Consider the following 20,218-nt stretch of genomic DNA (forward strand, 5'->3'; position numbering starts at 1 on the left):
TGACAAAGACACACAAAAAAGCCAAACAAACCAAAGAAAAATTCCAGATCCATATCTTTTATAAAATATATAAATCCTCAAAAAACTCCAGAAAACTAAAACTAGTAAAATATAAAAATCATAATATGTCATGATTAACTTGCATTTATTCCAAAATGTAAGGTTAGTTACTCAAAAATTAATCAGTACAATTCACCATAATGAGAGAAAATGAAGAGATAAACATATGATCACCTCAATAGGTTGAGAAAAAATATCACTCAAAAAACTTAACATCCATTCATAATGACTCGGCAAACTAGAAACAAAAGGGAAGTTCCTGAAGTTATTAAAAGATATTTATAAAAGTCATAAAGCTGACATCATTACAATGGTACACTGGTATACTGAAAGTTCTCCTCCCGTTTATACCTCTTGATTCCAGTATAGACAGCTTAAGTGATCTATCAGATAAGGTAAAATGAATAAAAGGTGTGTAAAGAAAGAAGATTGATATTACTTATATGCAGATGCTATAATCATACATATAGAAAATGCAAAAGAATCTATAAGCCTACTCTTACAATAAGTGAATTAGCAATTGTGTTGATATGTGTGTATGTATACCACACATACAGAGGCACAGAGAATTGTATAAACCACAAACAAACAGGGAATAACTAAAAAAGATACCCTATTCAATAGCATAAGCTGACAACAGAGAGACCAATGCAGTAAAATAGTGTGCTGACACGGACCCACACACACGTGCTTACTTTTTACGGCAAAGCTGTGCTCTGGTGAAAGGACAACCTTCTCTGTGAACTGAGTCGATCGCACATACTGATGGACACCAAGTGAACCTTACGTTCTACCTCCCACCACACACAGGAATCAGGGCTTGATGGGTTGCAGATCTCAATGTAAAAGGTAAAACAACAAAGGTTCAAAAAGCAAACATAAGAGCATATCTTGGTAACAGTGGGGCAAGCAAAGATTCTTAAATAGAACATAAATATTAGCTGTAATCCCCTCCCCCCAAAAGATCATTTTGAGCACATTAAAATTAAGCCACTATTTATCATAATGTACCAATAACAGTGAAAAGGGAAGGAAGCTGAAGAGTAGATATTTGCAATACAGACATCAAAGGACTCATACCCAGGATATATAAAGAACTTCTATAAATCAAAATAAAAAGCAGATAATCCAATAATAAAAGACCAAAGAGGATATCCAAATGCCAAATAAACATGGAAAGGGGCTCAACATCATTACTGGTCATTAGGAAAACACAAATTAAAATGAAAATGAGACCTTACAATATATTTACTATGATGACTAAAATAAAAAAGACTAAAACACTTAATGTTGATAAAGACATGGAGCAAATGGAACTTTCATACACTGCTGGGAGGAGAATAAATTTATATAACTGCTTTGAAAACTATTTGGCAGGGTCTGCCAAAGCTGGACATACACATTACACTATGACCTAGCAATTCAAAATGTACATGTTTATCAAGAGACATATCCAAGAATTTCCAAAGCAGTATTATTTATAATAGTTCCAAACTTCATATAAGTCCAGATGCAGGCTTCTCTGGAAGGTCATGACCTGGGGTTAGGCAGCTCTGGGCCACTGTAGGACAGACAGCTAGAGGCTGCCTATTGACCATCTACGGCTGGAGAGCAAGTCCTTGCTTATGAGGGTATCTGTACAGTTCACGTGTTTCAACCGGTGGTTAAAACTCTAACTGTGGCTGCTGTGATAGAGAGGTAGGGCCAAGCATGAGCTGCAGTCCAAAAATGACCTCTCTCAAGATTTCAATGAAGAATACTGTTGTTCCCATGACATGTTTAATACCCCATCCGTGGTCAATGAAAAAATTCTTTGGGACTTCCAGTCAAGATAGAGGTGTAAGTGGACATGCTTTGCCTCCTTGTGCAATCACAGAGGGAAGTGCTAGATCTCAAAACAAGGAATACCCAGAATGGTTAGAAAATTGAGCTGTATGAAGTCTGAGAACCAAGGATTTAAAGAAGCCACATTCATCCAGACAAGTAGGAGGGGTGGAGTCACCGAGACTGGTGGAGAGGCAGGAGAGGCAGTGGTGGCAGCAGAAGGGACAGTCCCACATTCATGTATGGTGGAAAAAAATGGAGACAGATACCTCGGGAGAGAGCGATCCCAGTCCCAGGCCAGACCAAATAGCCCAAGGTTCCAGTGCCAGGAAGATATATCCCTATAATTTTTGGCTATAAAAACCAGGGAAGATTTGGGCAGTGGAAGAAACTGCTAGATTTTCAAGAGATTCTATTTAAGGGGCCCACAAGGACTTAGAGGGTATGCAAACCCACCCATTCTGGGACTCACCACCAGGGCAATAGCTGGATGGGTGCCAGTTGCATACAGAAAGTGGATGAAGTGACTGGAAATGGGGCCAATGCCCAGCAAGCCTCCAGAAGCCAGGCAGCAGCACTGCCCCCTCTTCTGAGCCCTCCCTACCACACAGAGCGACAAAGCGGTGAAGCAGGTTGCCTGCCCTGGCAATTACCAATGATTCCGCCACATACAATTTACAGGTGCCTTTTCTACAATAGGCCATGCTACTAAGACAGGGAGTCAAGGTAGTTCCACCTAACACACAGAAAATGGGAGCACAGGGAGGCTGCCAAATTGAGGAGACAAAGAAATAAGGCTCAAATGAAAGAACAGAACAAAACCCCAGAAAAAGAACTCAACAAAATGGAGATAACCAACCTATCAGACAGAGTTTAAAATACTGGTTATCAGGCTGCTCAAAGAAATCATTGAGTATGGCGATAGCATAAAGGAAGAAAAGAAGGTCACATTCAGTGAAATCAAGAAAAATCTCCCATCAGTGGAGGGGAGGAGGCTGGGATTCAAATCAACAATTTGGAATATAAAGAAGAAATAAGCATTCAACTAGAACAGCAAAAAGAAAACAGATTTAAAAAAAAACAAGGATAGTATAAGGACCCTCTGGGATGTCTCCAAATGTACCAATATCCGAATCATAGAGGTGCCAGAAGAAGAAGAAGCAGCAAAAGAAACTGAAACTTATTTGAAAAAATAATGAAAGAAAAACTCCCTAATTTGGTGAAGGAAATAGATACATGAGTCCAGGAAACACAGCAAGTCTCAAAGAAGTTGGACACAAAGAAGAACACACCAAGACACATCATAATTAAAATGCCAAAGGTTAAAGATAAAGCAAGAATCTTAAAAGCAGCAAGAGAAGAGCAGAGTTACCTACAAAGGAGTTCCCATAAGACTATCAGCTGATCTCTCAAAAGAAACTCTGCAGGCAAGAAGGGACTGGCAAGAAGTATTCAAAGTGATGAAAAGCAAGGACCTACAACCCAGAAAACTCTATACAGCAAAGCTATTAATTAGAATGGAAGGGAAGATAAAGTGCTTCCCAGACAAGGTAAAACTAGAGTTCATCATCCCCAAGCCATTACTACATAAAATGTTAAAGAAGATCTAAACTACAAACATTAAAATGGCAACAAATTCACAACCATCAACCACTGAATCTAAAAAAACAAAGCAAGCAAGCAGAACAGGAACACAATCATAGATATGCAGATCTTCGGAGGGTTATCAACTGGGACTGGGAAGGAAGAGAATGGGCGAAAAAGTACACAGATTAAGAAGCATAATTGGTAGGCACAAAATAGACAGGGGGAGGTTAAAAATAGTATAGGAGCCAGGCTGGTGTGGCTTAGTGGATTGAGCACCAGGCCTGTGAACCAAAAAGCTGCTGGTTCGATTCCCAGTCAGGGCATATGTCTGGGTTGCAGGCCAGGTCCCCAACAAGGGGCTCATTAGAGGCAATTACACACTGATGTTTCTCTCCTTCTCTTTCTTCTTCCCTACCCCCTCTATAAAAAAATAAATAAAATCTTAAAAAAATAGTGTAGGACATGCAGAAGCCAAAAACCTTACATGCATGACCCATGGACATGAACCAAGGCTGGGGACTGGAGGTAAGGGAGTGCCAGGCAGAGGGGCGCAAAGAGGGAATAATCGGAACAACTGTAATAGCACCATCAATAAAATGTACTTTTCAAAAATGGTAAAATTCTTTGGAAATCTGATATCAAGGAATCAGGTTAAGTTAAAGAGGCAGAGAAGACAGCTTGACAGAAGCAGTATATGTCTAAGTTCACTGCAGCAACTATTTCTGGGACAGGTTGATAACTTATCCTGTGTGAATAGTGTACACATTTCCCTTCTCCATGGAGAACAACACTCCCTTTCCTAGTAACAGAACATTATCCACATTCTCTTTTTGTCATTTTGCAGTTTTGCAGTCTCTTCTTGTTCTATTCATTTTCAGCTTCACCACTGTTCACATTTATGCATTTGTACGTATGTGTGTGAGAGAAAGAAAGAGAGTGAGATTACCCATTAAAGTAAATAACCTTTTCATGAGATTGAATTACTTTCTTAATGAAAAATGACCAGTAGGTTGTGGGATAATTACAGATTGTGGCTTTCCTCAATTTTTAAATGAGACATTTTTCTCTCATTGCCAGCAGCTTAAAGACTTCTGTGATATACATTTGTGGTGTGAAAGCATTGTTCTTTTTAAATGTTCGAAAAACTAAACATATGATTTATGAAGAGTTGAGTATGTATGTGTGGTGTATGCTGCACATGTGTATTTGTTGCAGGGAGTGTAGGAATCATAATTGCTGGAAATATGTGTTCCCTCAGGAAGTACCTGCTTTCCAGATATTCTCATTGGAGGGGAAAATAAGACAGTGTGCATAGAGCTATGAGCAAGGGCCATCATGATGGTCACTGGTATTCTCAACTCTGCCTATAATTCAACTGAAACTGGAAATCCATGATCTCTAAGTAAAATACTTTGTTCATTAGATACAGTTCTAATATGTGCTTAGAGATCAAATTTACTGATTACCATCTGTTACTAAAGCATTTTCATATGTACACTCAGAGTTCTTTATTCCCCAACTATAACAATTTATAAATCACTACAGGTCAGGAATATTAGGAAAGCTAAATTTCATTAACAGTCTTCTTACACTGCATCCGAACACAGTGATGGCAGAAGGTCAAAGCAAATTACTCTTTCCACTGCTCTGGGATGAGAACATGTTATTCATGTTTATTCTACTCATAACCCTTTTATATACCTCAAATCTGAGTGAGGATTTCTAGACTTGGAGGAGTCACACGCCCAGAGAAGAGACTTGGCAAGGCAGACAGGAAGTGATGGGGGCCTTCCTGCCGAGAATGCAGGCTCAACCCAGAATGCAGTTCTTTCACAGGACACTGAGTGACCATAGTGGGCAGTTGGAAGGCATGATCTTGACAGTTCCTCCCCACTTTAGGAATCTACTAATCAGAACTTTGATCTCATATGATATTCAAAAAACAAACAAAAATCTGAAAATATATGAGTCATCTGCATCCTTGAAGAACCAAAAAACATGTGTTTTACCTTGGCGTAAGTTAACAAATATAATGGACTCAAGACGATGGGAGTAAAATTTGTCCAAATAGTAAAGAATTGGTAATAAAACACAGTGACAGTGACAACTACTCTAATATCACTGACTAGAAAAATGAGTCAAGCTAATTAATAAGTACATTTTATAGGGAAGTCCAATGACAAATGGTTTCTGCTTCAACTCATATTTTATATTAAGTAATTTAAAGGAAACATTAAATCACGCTTTGCAATAATAAAATATTTAGGCAGTCTAGAAATTTTAATTATAATCAATATGTATTAATTCACTGCTCTCAATCACAAATGCCTATTCGAGGCATATCTGCTGTGAGGCACTAGTAACTTCCCTCTGCAGTACTTATATACAGCACGCAGTCTTTATTGGTTATTTCCTTAAAATCTGCTACTATGGTTGATGTTCTTCAGTTGGAGCTGATAGTAATCTCTGAAGCACAAACACTTGTTCTATTTTCACTGTGATAAATGAAACCTTTCCCTGATCCAGTTGAAACATTTATCACACTGAGGGTAAATAAGAAGGAAGGCATCATCAACTACATTTAAACACCGAATATCGTGAATGTTCAACAAGACTGTGACAGAAGCAGCTAAAAAGCCTTTCCAACCGCTTAAGGACGGCTGGGTTTTTCTCCACCCCTTTGTGGTATTTTTATATGTATAATTTTAAGCACAGTATTTTTTCCCACATCCCTGATATTTGTCCTTGACCCACATGCTACAAAGAAAAAACAATTGACTTTGTGAATACAACTTTAAGTCCACAAAATGACACCATGTTTTAAAAATAATTAAAAAAAACCCAAAACGGTATTTTGTTTTGTTTTTGTTCTCCCTCAGAGAAAGCTTGCCTGTACAAGTCCATCAGTGAATATTTCTCCTCATTTTCTGAGATGATGTGGCGGTTGAGTAATCATGCAGGCTGCTCTAAAAATGTAGGTATCTAGTTAATTTAGGCAGTTTATTTTGATAGCATTCACCTCTTTTTGATTATAGCAGGTGTTTCAAGGATAAATTTGCTGAAAATTGTATTTTGTTTAAACAACAGCAGCAGGTACATTTATGGCCTTACTATATTAAACAGCATTTATTGCCTGGCAGCAATAGATAAAATTACAGACATTTATGGTAGTAATTGGAGCTATTACTTCTGCATGAAGCCTCATGAAGACCAACTTATTGCCCTCTATATTTAAATTTGTTACTGGTAATTGTAAAAGTTGATTTTTAAAAATTTAGTGCCTTATTTTTTAAAAATTGTCTTTTATTTTTCAATGAAAGGTCTACCAGAACATCTGTAAGAATTATAAATGTAGTCTCTCCATTATTCATGTAGCAGAATCTAATTTTCGTGACTAATATATACATAAATGCATTCCTATATCCTAGCCCGCAGAATATATTATACCTTTTTGCTCATGGATACACAAATCCTATCAATATAGACTAAATTTAACAACCAGAGTACAAATCTTAAGAAATGTTCTTTATTCCCCAACTATAACAATTTATAAATCACTACAGGTCAGGAATATTAGGAAAGCTAAATTTCATTAACAGTCTTCTTACGCTGCATCCGAACACAGCGATGGCAGAAGGTCAAAGCAAATTACTCTTTCCACTGCTCTGGGATGAGAAAAATACCCTCTATTGCTTCTCGATGCCGATGTGTCTACAATAGTAAAAAGAGAAAGCCTACCACTGTACATTTCTGCAGGATTTGGCTTCCAATTTGAAGAGACTTAGACCTAATACAGCAATTTTGCAGTCCCTCCAGGTTCATTGAAATGGAATTTCACCTGCTGATTAATGAAGGCCTCGCTCCTCCCTCCTAGGTTTTAGCTCTCAGAGGGACTAGAGCGCCCAAAGGCTCAGGACGACTGCAATGACTCCTCCCTGGGGCAATGACTCTTCCCAAGAGGTTTCTTCCTGTGGATCACCTAAGGTACCACCTACATGTTTTATTTTTGTTAAAACAAAATCCGATTGCTTGGAGTTGAAATTTAAAGTTTAAGGTTCTTTTTACAACTGTACTCTGAGAATGGCAGACACTGAAGAACAGGTAAGGATGTACAAAAATAAAAGCAGTTCAGTGAATCAAAGGCTTGAAATAATTAGAAACACATGCTGTAGTACTTCCAAAGCCTTAAAAAAAACACACACACAACAAAACAAACCCTCTATTTAAATCCCTTGTAATGAAGCTAAAGATTTACATAATGACTAGAGACTTTTTAGAGAAATGGAGGAAGTACCTAGCCAACTATCTTTTAAAACAACAAAGCAGGAAACATTTAATTATAATTTGAAAAAAATCTAAGTCATTAATCCAAATTTTAATTGCAATATCCACAAGGCATAAAAGCATAATAGAACATTTGTTCACTGCATTAAATACCTAATGTTAAATCATTATACAATCTTTTAGGACTAAATACTGTATAATTGAAGAAAAAGGTAAGGTTTAGTTGAAAACTGATTTCGCACTTTCTGTTCTTATGTCTTGGGAAGAAAAATATTTATTAATGTTTACTTGGTTTCTATTAAGATAAAAACACTTGACTTGAAGAAAATTGTTCTCCTGATAAAGACTAGTAAGACTGATTATTTTCAGAAGCCACTTTTCTCGGCTCAATGAATGAAGCTGAAGACTGAATACAGTCATGTGTTGCTTAAAGACCTAAATATGTTGAAATGTGCCGCTAGGCTATTTCACTGTGGTACGAACATCACAGAGTACACTTACACAAACCTAGATGATATAGCCTATTGCACACCTAGGCTATATGCTATCGCCTGTTGCTTCCTGGGCTACAAAGCTGTGTACAGCATGTTACCGTACTGAATACTGTAAGCAGCTGTAACAAAATGCTAAGTATTGCATATGTAAACATAGAAAATGTACAGTAAAAACACAGTATAAAAGATAAAAATGATTCACATGTACAGGGCACATCATAGATGCAGCTTGCAGAACTGGAATTTGCTCTAGGTAAATCAGTGAGTGAAGGTGAATGAATGTGAAGGCTCTCAGAGCGACTGAAGTGTACAATGAATGTGTACATTATTGTACACTACTTGGACACTACTGTAGATTTTATGAACACTGCACACTTAAGATACACTAAATTTACAAAACAACATGAGATTAAATCAAGAACAAGATGTATGAGGCCGCTGCTGATGTAACACAACACACTGTCTTACAGCAAACTATAAACACGGTATGACTAGGCAACACTAAATTTATAAAAATATTTTTCTTTATAGTAAACTAAACTTAGCTTACTATACAAACTTTTTACTTTACAAATGTTTTAATTTTTTTAACTTTTCAATTCTTAAAATAATCATATGCAGCTTAAAACCCATAGTACAACTATACAAAAATATTTTAAAATAAAAATCCTTAGTCTATAAACATTTTTTAACTACCTACTTTTTTTAGCTTTTTAAACTTTTTTGTTAAAAAAAACTAAGACACACAATAGCCTAGGGCCTACAAGGAGTCATGATCATCAACATCACTGACCTCCACCTCCACATCTCGTCCCACTGGAAGGTCTTCAGGGGCAATGGCAAACACGGAGCTGTCAGCTCCTATGGTAACAATGCCCTCCTCTGGAAGACCTTCTGAAGGACCAACCTGAGGCTTTTCCAAAGGAGGTGTCACTTTTTTCAGAAATATGTCCACGGTGATTTGGTTTGTTTTTTCTTCTCATCATATATTTGCTCGTAAGCAAATAATACACCATAAGCATACCTCTCTATTAATGACATCTATGATGTTACTAGGCCATAGAAATATTTTAGCTCCATTGTAATCTTATGGGACCACCATCACATATGCACTTCGCCATGGACTGAAACACTGCACATGACTATACACAAATGGACAAAAGACAACAGCCAGAGCATTATACAAAATAGAATTCTGACCCACAATCTGTAGCAACTAGTCCAGGAAGCCAAGCTCTGTAGCAATAGGCCCCAAATGATCAAGACTTAATAAATGCCAGCTTTCTCCTTTCCCCAGACCACTTCCAATGTAAAACCAATCAGACAAGGCCAAATATACTCTCCTAAGCAACTACATAGGAGGCCCTGCTACTAGATAGCCTGCCTCCAGATTTCTAGTCACCTGAACATATATGAGGCCCCCCCTTTTCCCCACCATAAATTCTCCTGTCTGCCTTTGAGTCTCTGCCAAATGCAAGTGATGGTGGATGGCTCCGTTGCTATAGAGCAAACTCTGAATAAATAGCCTTTGTTTGTTCTCATTTAGGTGCTCTCTGTTTATTTCCACAAAGTCAAATAAAGTCTTCCCTTTTTAGAGTAAAAAGAAAACTCAAAGATGGAATAATTTCCTTCAAGAAATAGCATTAAGTATTTAGTGATTCAAAATTAATCAGAAACAGAAAAAGTTAAATGTGTGTGTGTGTGTGTATGCATATATATCTCCACATTTTCTACTGTCCCAGAAACACGGGACATGTAGAATTCTTTGGCAGCTCAGTTTCAACTACTATTATTAATCAACTTATTAACTGTCAATTGATTCACTTAAAAGTTAAAAATATATGCTATTAAAGAGTTAAAAATATTTTAATTATATAGAAAAACATTATCTTTCAATAACTGTCATAAAATACCCTGGAGAAGAGGCCCTCACACAACTGAAAAAAAGTAACAGCAGCTATAACCTACAGGCAGATCTGACTGCATACTCCTGCAGTGATGAGTAATTACACAAGATTTCCAAATCTAATTTTCTTTTAATCTTCATTTCTTCGATTCTGAGTCCTGCTCTCCATGTGTTGCCTTTTAACTGGACTTATAACTTCAAAAACAACTTGTTTCTCTAAAATGACTCAATGACAGATTCCATTTCTTGCCACTGGTTTGTGTTTTTTGGTCACCCATATTCTAACCACCAGCTCTTGCAGGACTCCGCCCTGATGACTTATTCCCCCACCTAGATGGTGGACCTATTGTTTTGACCCTGATCTGCTGAGCTTGGTCAAGCCATGTCTGCTACCTGGTACTCAGCTAGAGATTCCTGGTAATCTTTCAGCATTACAGACAACCACTAAAGTTACGGTTTATAATTTTTAAGGATACGTGCAAATACCCAAGATGTTAAAAAAAAAGAGGTATAATCTCAACTATATACACAAAAGTACACAGAAATAATGTTCAAAATATTTTAAGTAATTCTTCTGGCATCAATGTAAGTCCTTTACATATGTTAATTCATTTAAACCTTTTAATAACTCTTTGAAGTAGGTTTTATAATGAAGCCCATTTTACAGATGAGGAAACTGAGGCACAGAGTGTTTGAGTAACTTGCCCACAGTGTCCAGCAGTTAAGAGTTAGAATCAGGATTTGTGCTTTTAGCCAGTATGGTATATTGGTGCTAATTAAATTGCTACAAGCCTGGAGTAGGTTGCAGTATCTACCTGTCACTCACTAGGCAAAGGCAAGTTACTTTTCTGTTTCTGTTTCTTCATCTGTAGTACAAGGTACCTGCATCTCATAGGGTCGTGGAAGGATTAAAGGAGTTACTATATGTGAAGAGCTAAGAAGAGCTCTTGGCACACAGTGAACACTTAGTAAATGTCAGTTACTATTATTATCATCATACTAGGAAGATTTACCAAAATGATACTTATATGAATCTGATTATATCCACATGTAAGAATGTAAGACCGACAGTTCTAAATATTCTTTTAAGTGATGAAAGCATATGAAATTTTGTCAATTCTTCCTAAATACTGATACAGGCACTGAATATAAGAGGGCTATGATAGAAAACAATCATGTTATCATGGCAATACTGTTACATAATAATAAACATATATTAGGTATTGACTTGTGTCAGGCACTGAACTTGATACTTTATAATAACTCTGTAAGGTTAGTAATATAATTAGTCCAGTTTTACACATGAGGCAAAGTACCTAGCCCTGTGTCAGGCAACTAGTAAGTGGTGTGAATATAAATCCTGGGCACCAAGGAAAGGTGTGTGAGATGGACTCCATTTTTTCTGGGTCTTTATGGCTACCACGGTTTCACTAAGTTTCTGAAACTTTTGTTGAATAAATGAGAAACTGATAGATTAAATGTGTGATCGCTCCCTTCTGAAAATTTGTATTTATTTCACAAATACAAATTGAGGTAAATTTATTTATTTCGCCTCAACCAAGGTGTGTTTGTTTATTTTACAAACACAGAGAGATGAAGGGAGGGAGAAAGAGAGGGAGAGAAACGCTGATCAGTTGCTTCCTGTGCCCTGATTGGGGTCGAAACCCACAACCCAGGCATGTGCCCTGGCGGGGAATCAAACCAGCAACCTCTCGCTTTGCAGCGTGACGCCCCACCGAGTCACATGGGTCAGGGCTGATTGCTACCTTCTAATTCACAGCATGCTGATTGCCCCCTCTCCCCTTGAAATATTGCTTTCATATTATTTTTATAATCAAAAACAAAATTGTATTTTAAAAAGACTCAGAGATTAGAATAATTCTTGACTAGTTATAGATTTAAATCTATTCTAATAATCACAGATGTTTACTTTTAGTTTTAAATTCCAAAAGCGTAGTAATGTAACACTTGTGAGTACTATTGGGTCTAATAGAGAACAATGCAAAAGATAAACACACAGCAACAAAGAAAAGTGTAAAAGAAATAAACAGAAAAAATAAGGACAGAGAGAACAAGAGTAAATGATACAGTGTTACAGTGAAGCAACAATACTTGTAGATGATTTTATAATGTTAGGTGATACTGACATAAACGTGAGTAGATAGATGTCCTCAGACAGCCCTTCTAAGGAATTGATTCCCAAGCCTTACGCACTTAATCATAAATGAGGTATTAACTAGAGTGGAATGACCTAGGATTTTATTGACTCTCACAACAAAACTACCTGCTCCATCTTTAGCCACGTTATTCCTAGTTTGGGCAGATCTGAGTTGGGTCTCTGGGTGTGTAACGACTCTACAAGTGACTGCCAGGAGCATCCTCTATAACCAACTCTAAAAATGGAGCTATTAATATAGTCCGTTCAAGCTAGCACATGACAAAAACCTTTCATCCCCATTGTGGTACACGCTACTTGTATTTTGGGCAACATATTTATTTTCCTAATTGTAATTTGTTTAAGCTAATATAAAATCTGTTTACATTCTTGAGAACTAGCAACAGTAACAAGTGGTGCCAGAAACAGGGACAAGCCAGCCTGCAATAAAAACCTGATTGCAACCTCATGGAGAATATACAAAGTAAAATACTGGTATACTATAGGATCTTCTCAAAGCATACATAATGTTATATGCAAACAGAACAGAAAAGGAGATTTACTTCTTTGTAATTCTCTGCTAGGAAGCATACAAGGTACAAAATGAACTTAAAAGTAAAGCAAAACAAACATTTGATTCAGTGCCAAATAAATACGGCCTTATTTACTACTAAGACAAGATCATTTAAAAGAAACTTATATTGGATTTAAATAATAGAAACCCTTTATTATTTATCTCCCACATATGTATGCTCCTTAAAAACTAATCTGATTAGTAAAACATATTGATCTGAAAATAATTCATTTTTCCCCTTAAACACCAAGTTAAAATCTCTAAGTGTCCAAAATAGCCTCATTGGAGTGAAGGTTATTATTTTGGCTGAAATAAAGGCAAGGTTTTAGTTTTGGTAGGTGTGAGAGTGAGGAAGAATGGGACCCACTGCCATGGTGGAGTGTCAGCCTCTGATGACGAGGACAATGGGTCTGAGACACCGCACATATAACCAGGTTCTTTGTGTTTCTGATACATAAAAAACACTGCTCTACTCACTAGTGTGGTATTTTCTCAACTCAGTGTATGATTTTATTTTCCTTAAAGAAGCTGAATAAAAAGTTGCCATAAAGCTGTATTTCCCATTTGCTACGACTGACACACTTAGACAAAAAAAAAAGTTTGTGAAATACACAAAGATCCAATGATAATTCTCAATCAAATATGACTTTAGATTGGTATGTTTTACCACAAAAATCTAAATTCGAAGTGATATTCACATATTGTAAAAATGCTACAAAAAATACCCAAAACTTTATCTGACATTTTGAAATGTTGCCTATAAAGCCTGACTGCAATTAATTTGCCACTGCATATTCTCATAAGATCAAGGCCAGTCATGTGTGGCGTGAGCCTGAGAGTCCAAGTTTCAACTGGTTAATTCCTCCCCAAGCAGAACACTGGTTCCCTACAAACCCATGGTTTTGATTACTATGATACTGGTTTGTAATAGAATCTGACCTGCACTTAATTTTGTGAAAATGTACATGTTGGCAGTTACATGTATATGTTTTCTTTATTCAGTTATTTCTATTATGTGGAAATTAATGATAGTGTTTACTAACAAATAAAAAACACTTTTGTTATCATACTGGGCTCCAAACGAAATGTTTGATTTCAAGAGTTTACTTAGTTTGAAAGGAAACAAACGAAACTTGCTTCCTTGTGGGATTAAGATGTAGTTGAGAGTTCCCAACTACACAATTGTTTTAACATGTCATTCTAACTAATTCACAATGATAGTCATTTTTAGTTTTAGGAAGAGACTTTGTTCTAACAAAACTAAATTATCAAAAATGGGATTTTAAGAAAAATATTTTTGCAACTTATGACTTTCAGCAAAGATCTAATCAGTGAAGAAATTCTTATTAAGTAGTATTTATAGAAAAGAGATACATAAATAATGAATTCACTCTCAGCGTAGTCAAATGATAGCTGTTCTCCACAATGACTGAACGTCAGTAAACAGGCTGTAGAATCTGCCCACTCACTTGGATAAAGTTGATTTCACAGCTATTCACAGCCTAGTAACACCTTTGCTCTCCTATCCTGTTCTGCCACTGCCCCGGGAGTCTAGGCTACCTCTTACTCGCTCTAGGACACCGTTCCACAAGTCCAAGCCCAGACGTTCTAAGAATAAATCAGCTTCCAGGGCACTCTGAAAACAGAAATCTTTGTATGACTTCTACTTTGGGGGCAGACACAGGACCTTGTCTTCAGATGGACACCCTTCCCTAGAACATTGTTCCATAATGCTGAGGCTTGTCTCCAGCCTCCAAGGATAAACATCCTTTAATTTCTTTACCTAGATGTCTCTCTAACCCCTTTTGTAAAGAATACTGTATTATAGTACTAATAAGAATAACACTGTCTAGTCACCTATTAGCTCATTCTGAAGTTCTTGCTTATAAATTGAAGGTAAAAAGAAAGTAGAAACTTGATTAAATGGGCCAGTTCACTAGGCTTAATCCCCAAATCTTATTGCACACAATTTCTTGATTACTCTCTTAATATTTAACTTCTAATCATATGTTAATAGATAATATAAGGCAGCTTCCAGGAAGTCGTCCATTTTACCATTCAGCAGAGTTCTTAATCACAGTCTAATTCTATTCAGTTGGTATAGTTATGGAGTTTCAATTTTATTCACTATTCACCTAAACAAAAATATGACTGCAAAAAAAATATCAAAATATATTGAGAAAATACCTTTCAATCTCAGGGAAACATGAAGTGGTGCAAAACATTTTAAAGATCTATTCCTTGTTTTGTTTCGTTGACCATATTACATTATTTATTCATTCAATGTCAATTTATTAAGTCTCCAATAACACAATAACTGGAAACTGAACCCTAATATCCTTCTTAAATCACTGGTATGAGAGTGCCCTTGACCCTGAATTTGCCTTATAAAAGTCTATTTGAGCAAACTGTGCTCCCTCTTCTATACCTTATTGTCAGTCCGAATCGTGACTTTCAGCTGGGGTAGTACACGTTCCACTTCTAGACTCCATTCTGCAGCATCTGTTGTGGATTCTAAAATATCTTCTTGTTTGGCAGACTCGTTCATATCCTAAGAAAGGAAAGATATCACAAGATGGAGAGTTTATAAAAAGAAGTAGTAAGACTGTGAGGCATTTTAGCAGGACTACACAGCTTACATCAAGCATGTAGTGTTAAAGTTATAGTGGCAGCAGACATTCTTTTCTGTCCTAACCAATGTCGAAAGCAAATAATGCACTGATAGAATAGCAAAATAAATATTTTTATTTAAAAATAAAGTAAAATAGCAAAATAAGTATTTTTGTAGAATAGCAAAATAAATATTTTTTGGTAGAATAGCAAAGTAAATATTTTTTTTAAAAGAAGCAAATACATGATTCAACTATTTTTAAATAGATTTTATTGTAGTTTTCCCATTACCATTTAACTATTTTTATTAACAATATTTTTGAGATTCCACAGTGAATTCAATGGGAAATATTATCAAACAGAGAAGCCATTTGGGTGTGTTACTTGGTAACAGTAGAAAACACACACACGTCTGATATGAAAACATTTCCTTACTGACAATATAAACCTCCAATCTTAAAGACGAAAAAGATAAGATCCTAAAAACAAAGAGCTTATCATTTATAGATTTTTGTACTTATAATTAAAGTGATATTCTGGTTAGGCTTAAATATAATATAGCTTAAAAATGTGATTTAATGCAGACCTGTCTGAACTCAAACAGAGTGGGGGCCAAACTTCTGCACTTGGTTTCTGCTGTTGAGTAAGAAAGTCAATTCATGCCTGTTTTTTAATAAAAATGGGAACCTTTCTTTTCCTCCCCATTTTCTCAGCCCTTAACATTTCAGTACTGAATATGTATAAATCTGAAAATGCAAAAAATATATAAATCAATGATTTAAAGATAAAGCCTAATGCATTAACTTCAGTAGCAATTTTTCCATTTAGTTACCTTGATTAAGTTATAAGAAAATGTAAGGAAAATATAAAATTTATTATTGTACAATAATACAGAAAAAAAGAAACTTTAGAGACATAAGCAGCCAAATTATATAAATTCTAATTTGAACAAACGATCTACAAAAAGATGTTGTTGAGTACATCAGAGAAATCTGACTGTGGAAGAGGATAAGATGATATTAAGGAACTATTAATTTTATAGATATGATAATGACATGGTGGTTATATTTTTTACAACTCCTTAAAATTAGAGATAAATGCTGAAATATTCCAAATGAATTGACATGATGTCTGAACCTTAATATTACGGGGCAAATACAGGAGAGGGTGTTCCAGAGGAAACACAGTTGTCCCAATGTTAGCCACTGCAACCAGGCACTGTTGCATAAAAACATATTCTCTCTAATATTCTAATATGGTAATATCCATTACCATATTCTCTCTAATTTGGTACATGTTTAAAATATTCCATAATACAAAACTTAAAAATAAAAGACTATACACTGTATAAACAACCTCATGGTAAATTATATTCTCAATGTTAACTTACATCACTAAAAGACATTTCTTAGATAGAAGTGCATTGACTAATCTCCCCAGTCTAGTCTAACACTAAGTACAAGAATGACCTTATATTGACATTTGTATTTTAGAGGGAGCCTGAGGTCTCAGGAGCTTTGAACTCACTCCCAACTGAGTCTCCAGGGCACTGCTGACATAAATCCTTTCTCTCCCACCTCCTGGCTCACATTAGCAAGTCCTGAGGAGCCTTAAAAGGAACATGTATTGCTTTTTGTAAAGAAACCCAGGGGTCTTTATAGCTCTAACCACACAATTAGAGGATGGATAACTAATACATGGTTGTATATTTTATAATAAGTGGTCTGAATTTATTGTTACATCCTATTTAAACAACCAGAAGTATAAAAAATATAAGCATTAATTTAAGAAAAGTAAAATGTGGAAACTCTAAGTAAAAATGTTTGAGATGCTCTTTTAAACATTCCAGCACTCCTTTGAATACAGAAACATTGTTCTCTTTTGAGTACTTATTAGAATGTTATGTGCATCCCTATAAATTGAATCCAGGGTAGCGTAAGAATACCACAGCTAGGAAGGAATGGCAGCATTCACAAAGTAGACATGTGTGAGGCTGTATGAATATATGTGACGGCAGGAAAAGAGATACTGGGTCTTCCAGTTAAAACCCAGAGCCATGGCGAAAGCTCTTTGTCATGCAACTCCACGCGGACACCCTTGACATGCACATACTTGGAGGAGCCAGGTAATGCAACTTATGGCACATCCCATTCCTCGTTCTGGCTCTGGGAGGCCCGACTGTGATTAGCTCGTTTGTTTCCACAGCAAACAAGGAAGGCTTATGGGGTTGAGAGCGGGAGGATGTATGCAGTGCTAGTGGCATGTGAGCCCTGATATTTGGGGCGTGTGGGTGGTATATACACGGGTTTGTTCCTGCAGGGTTATGGGTCCCCATACCCCAATCCCACAGAGCCAGGCAGAGCCAAAGGGGCATATCCTCTGAGCAGCAGTTCTGCAGGAATCTTAACAGAAGGTAGATACGCTGGTCACTGATTTAAAAATAAATCTGATTTATGGAACCACTGTTTGGGTGACTCGAAACTGGATGCTACCGATTAATTCCCTGAGCCAATACTCACAATCCTGTCCCCTCATTCCCACTCCTCCTTCGGTCATTCCTCACAGGAGGGTGGAGTCGCAATCCCCTAATTAGGCCAGAGAGGGTACCCAGGCAGCTTATCACTTTCTTCAGGCTTGAACATAGAGTTGTTTGAGTTGAACAAAACATACTTAAAACTTCTGCTCAAAGAAGGGCACATTTCTCTAACTTTCTCAAATGCAGGTGGGTTAGCAGTGGCCCTGTTTGAATCAGACTCGTGATTTAAGAGTAGGGTACATGGAGATCAAACACTTGGTGCATAAGCTATTTATTTTTATACAGGGCCCGTTAGTAAGTTGCATTTATCCTTCTTAGCTTATTATTTGGTTCCCTTAAGCAATGATTTGCTAACTTCTATTCCTAATGTTCTAAAATGTTTTAATGCTCAAAAATTTTCACTTACTCCTGGGCCATAGTCAATACACTGGGGGAAATGGCCCAGTTACTAAATGAAGGCAAAAAGAGAACATTAGGCCTGGGAGAGCAGCATTAACTCATTCAAACTATAGAGTCTCTTTCTACTTCTATGTTTACACATCTATTTCGTAACCTCAGTCCTCACTCAAAATTTCCAAAGGCCCAGTAAGTGGATACATTAATGGAGCAGGCTCTATATACAGAGTATAAATAATTGTAAAACTATATACCATGCCTTGGTTATAGTACTTTGCGAAAAACTTTCCTTTCTCATTGTTTCTCTATTTAACAAATGGTATTTTATGTGGAGCTATTAGTAAAAGAGAAATAAACTGTTGCTCCCATTTAATCAAAATTTTCTATCATCATGACAAAGTCCCTGAGACAATATTAACTAAGATAAAGCATAGCTCTTTGGAAATTGTGTTTTTCAGTTAATGCTGCTGAAAAACCAATTAGAAGCTCAATAATACACAGGCTATCCAGAAGTCTCATTTACAATTAATTAATTTACCAATAAGCCATTTGTTTAGCTTCCATAATATGTGACGTGAAAATCCAGGCACTGTGCTCAGTGTGGAAAGATAAACAAAGGGCAAGAATAGCATGGGAAATGTAGAAGCTAATGACTTGTGACACATGGACATGAGCTAAAGGGGGGAATGTGAGTGGAGGGGGTGTGCAGGGTGGAGGGGAATAAGAGAACTGTAATGGCATAATCAATAAAATATATTTAAAAATAAAAAAATAATAAAATAGAAAAAAGTGAATACCCCCCCCCCAAAAAAAAGGATTTAATCCCTGTCTGCAAAGAGTTTACAGCCGATTAGGCAGAGTCCCAGGCTAGTTAATGGGGGTAAAGATTGGTCCTGTGAGAAAAAAGACTCATGAGAACTGACTCTGACACTGCCAAAGGAAAAACAAAAGATGCCAGTCTAAGCCATTCCTTTACAACCCGGACTTCCATAGCGGGACACACCACAAAAGCCAGTTCAAGGATCAAACATGTAGTGTTATTAGTCTGCTCAGAATTCTTTCTAGTAAGTAATCTCCCCTTTTCCCAGGTAATATTAATGGGATGATTAAGCATCTGAAGAAATACTATGGTCTGGGTCTGTGTGTGCATGAATGTGTAAATGAAAGTATTTCCAAAACTTGTCTAATTATGAATACCCTACAATACTCCCCTTGATCACTGAGAAACACCTTGTCTAGAAAAGGGAACATATACAGCTACATGGACAAATCCAAGAGTGAAGCTCAAAGACTCAAGCATCCATGAGAAGACATTTACTGGGACAGAGAGACCCCAAATTGGAAGTTAAAGAGAGATCACAAGTCCAGGTGGGAGCTGGCCAGTACAGGCTAGATCATCACAATGTCCAGGGCAAANCCCCCCCCCCCCCCCAAAAAAAAAGGATTTAATCCCTGTCTGCAAAGAGTTTACAGCCGATTAGGCAGAGTCCCAGGCTAGTTAATGGGGGCAAAGATTGGTCCTGTGAGAAAAAAGACTCATGAGAACTGACTCTGACACTGCCAAAGGAAAAACAAAAGATGCCAGTCTAAGCCATTCCTTTACAACCCGGACTTCCATAGCGGGACACACCACAAAAGCCAGTTCAAGGATCAAACATGTAGTGTTATTAGTCTGCTCAGAATTCTTTCTAGTAAGTAATCTCCCCTTTTCCCAGGTAATATTAATGGGATGATTAAGCATCTGAAGAAATACTATGGTCTGGGTCTGTGTGTGCATGAATGTGTAAATGAA

General features: G+C 36.8%; 1 protein-coding gene across 2 annotated transcripts in view; it reads right to left on the reverse strand.

Annotated features, from left to right (window-relative positions):
* IFT57 (intraflagellar transport 57) overlaps positions 1–20,218 on the reverse strand; it is a 69,645-nt gene that overhangs the window by 16,009 nt on the left and 33,418 nt on the right. For both annotated transcript variants that reach the window (XM_037063351.1, XM_037063349.1), the window contains exon 6: positions 15,313–15,435. In XM_037063351.1, coding sequence (XP_036919246.1) covers positions 15,313–15,435 — 123 coding nt within the window. The remainder of the gene's footprint in view (positions 1–15,312; positions 15,436–20,218) is intronic.

This window comes from Sturnira hondurensis, unplaced genomic scaffold (assembly GCF_014824575.4).
Source record: "Sturnira hondurensis isolate 20B ecotype Veracruz unplaced genomic scaffold, ASM1482457v3 Scaffold0014432, whole genome shotgun sequence".
Classification (NCBI taxonomy): Eukaryota; Metazoa; Chordata; class Mammalia; order Chiroptera; family Phyllostomidae; genus Sturnira; species Sturnira hondurensis.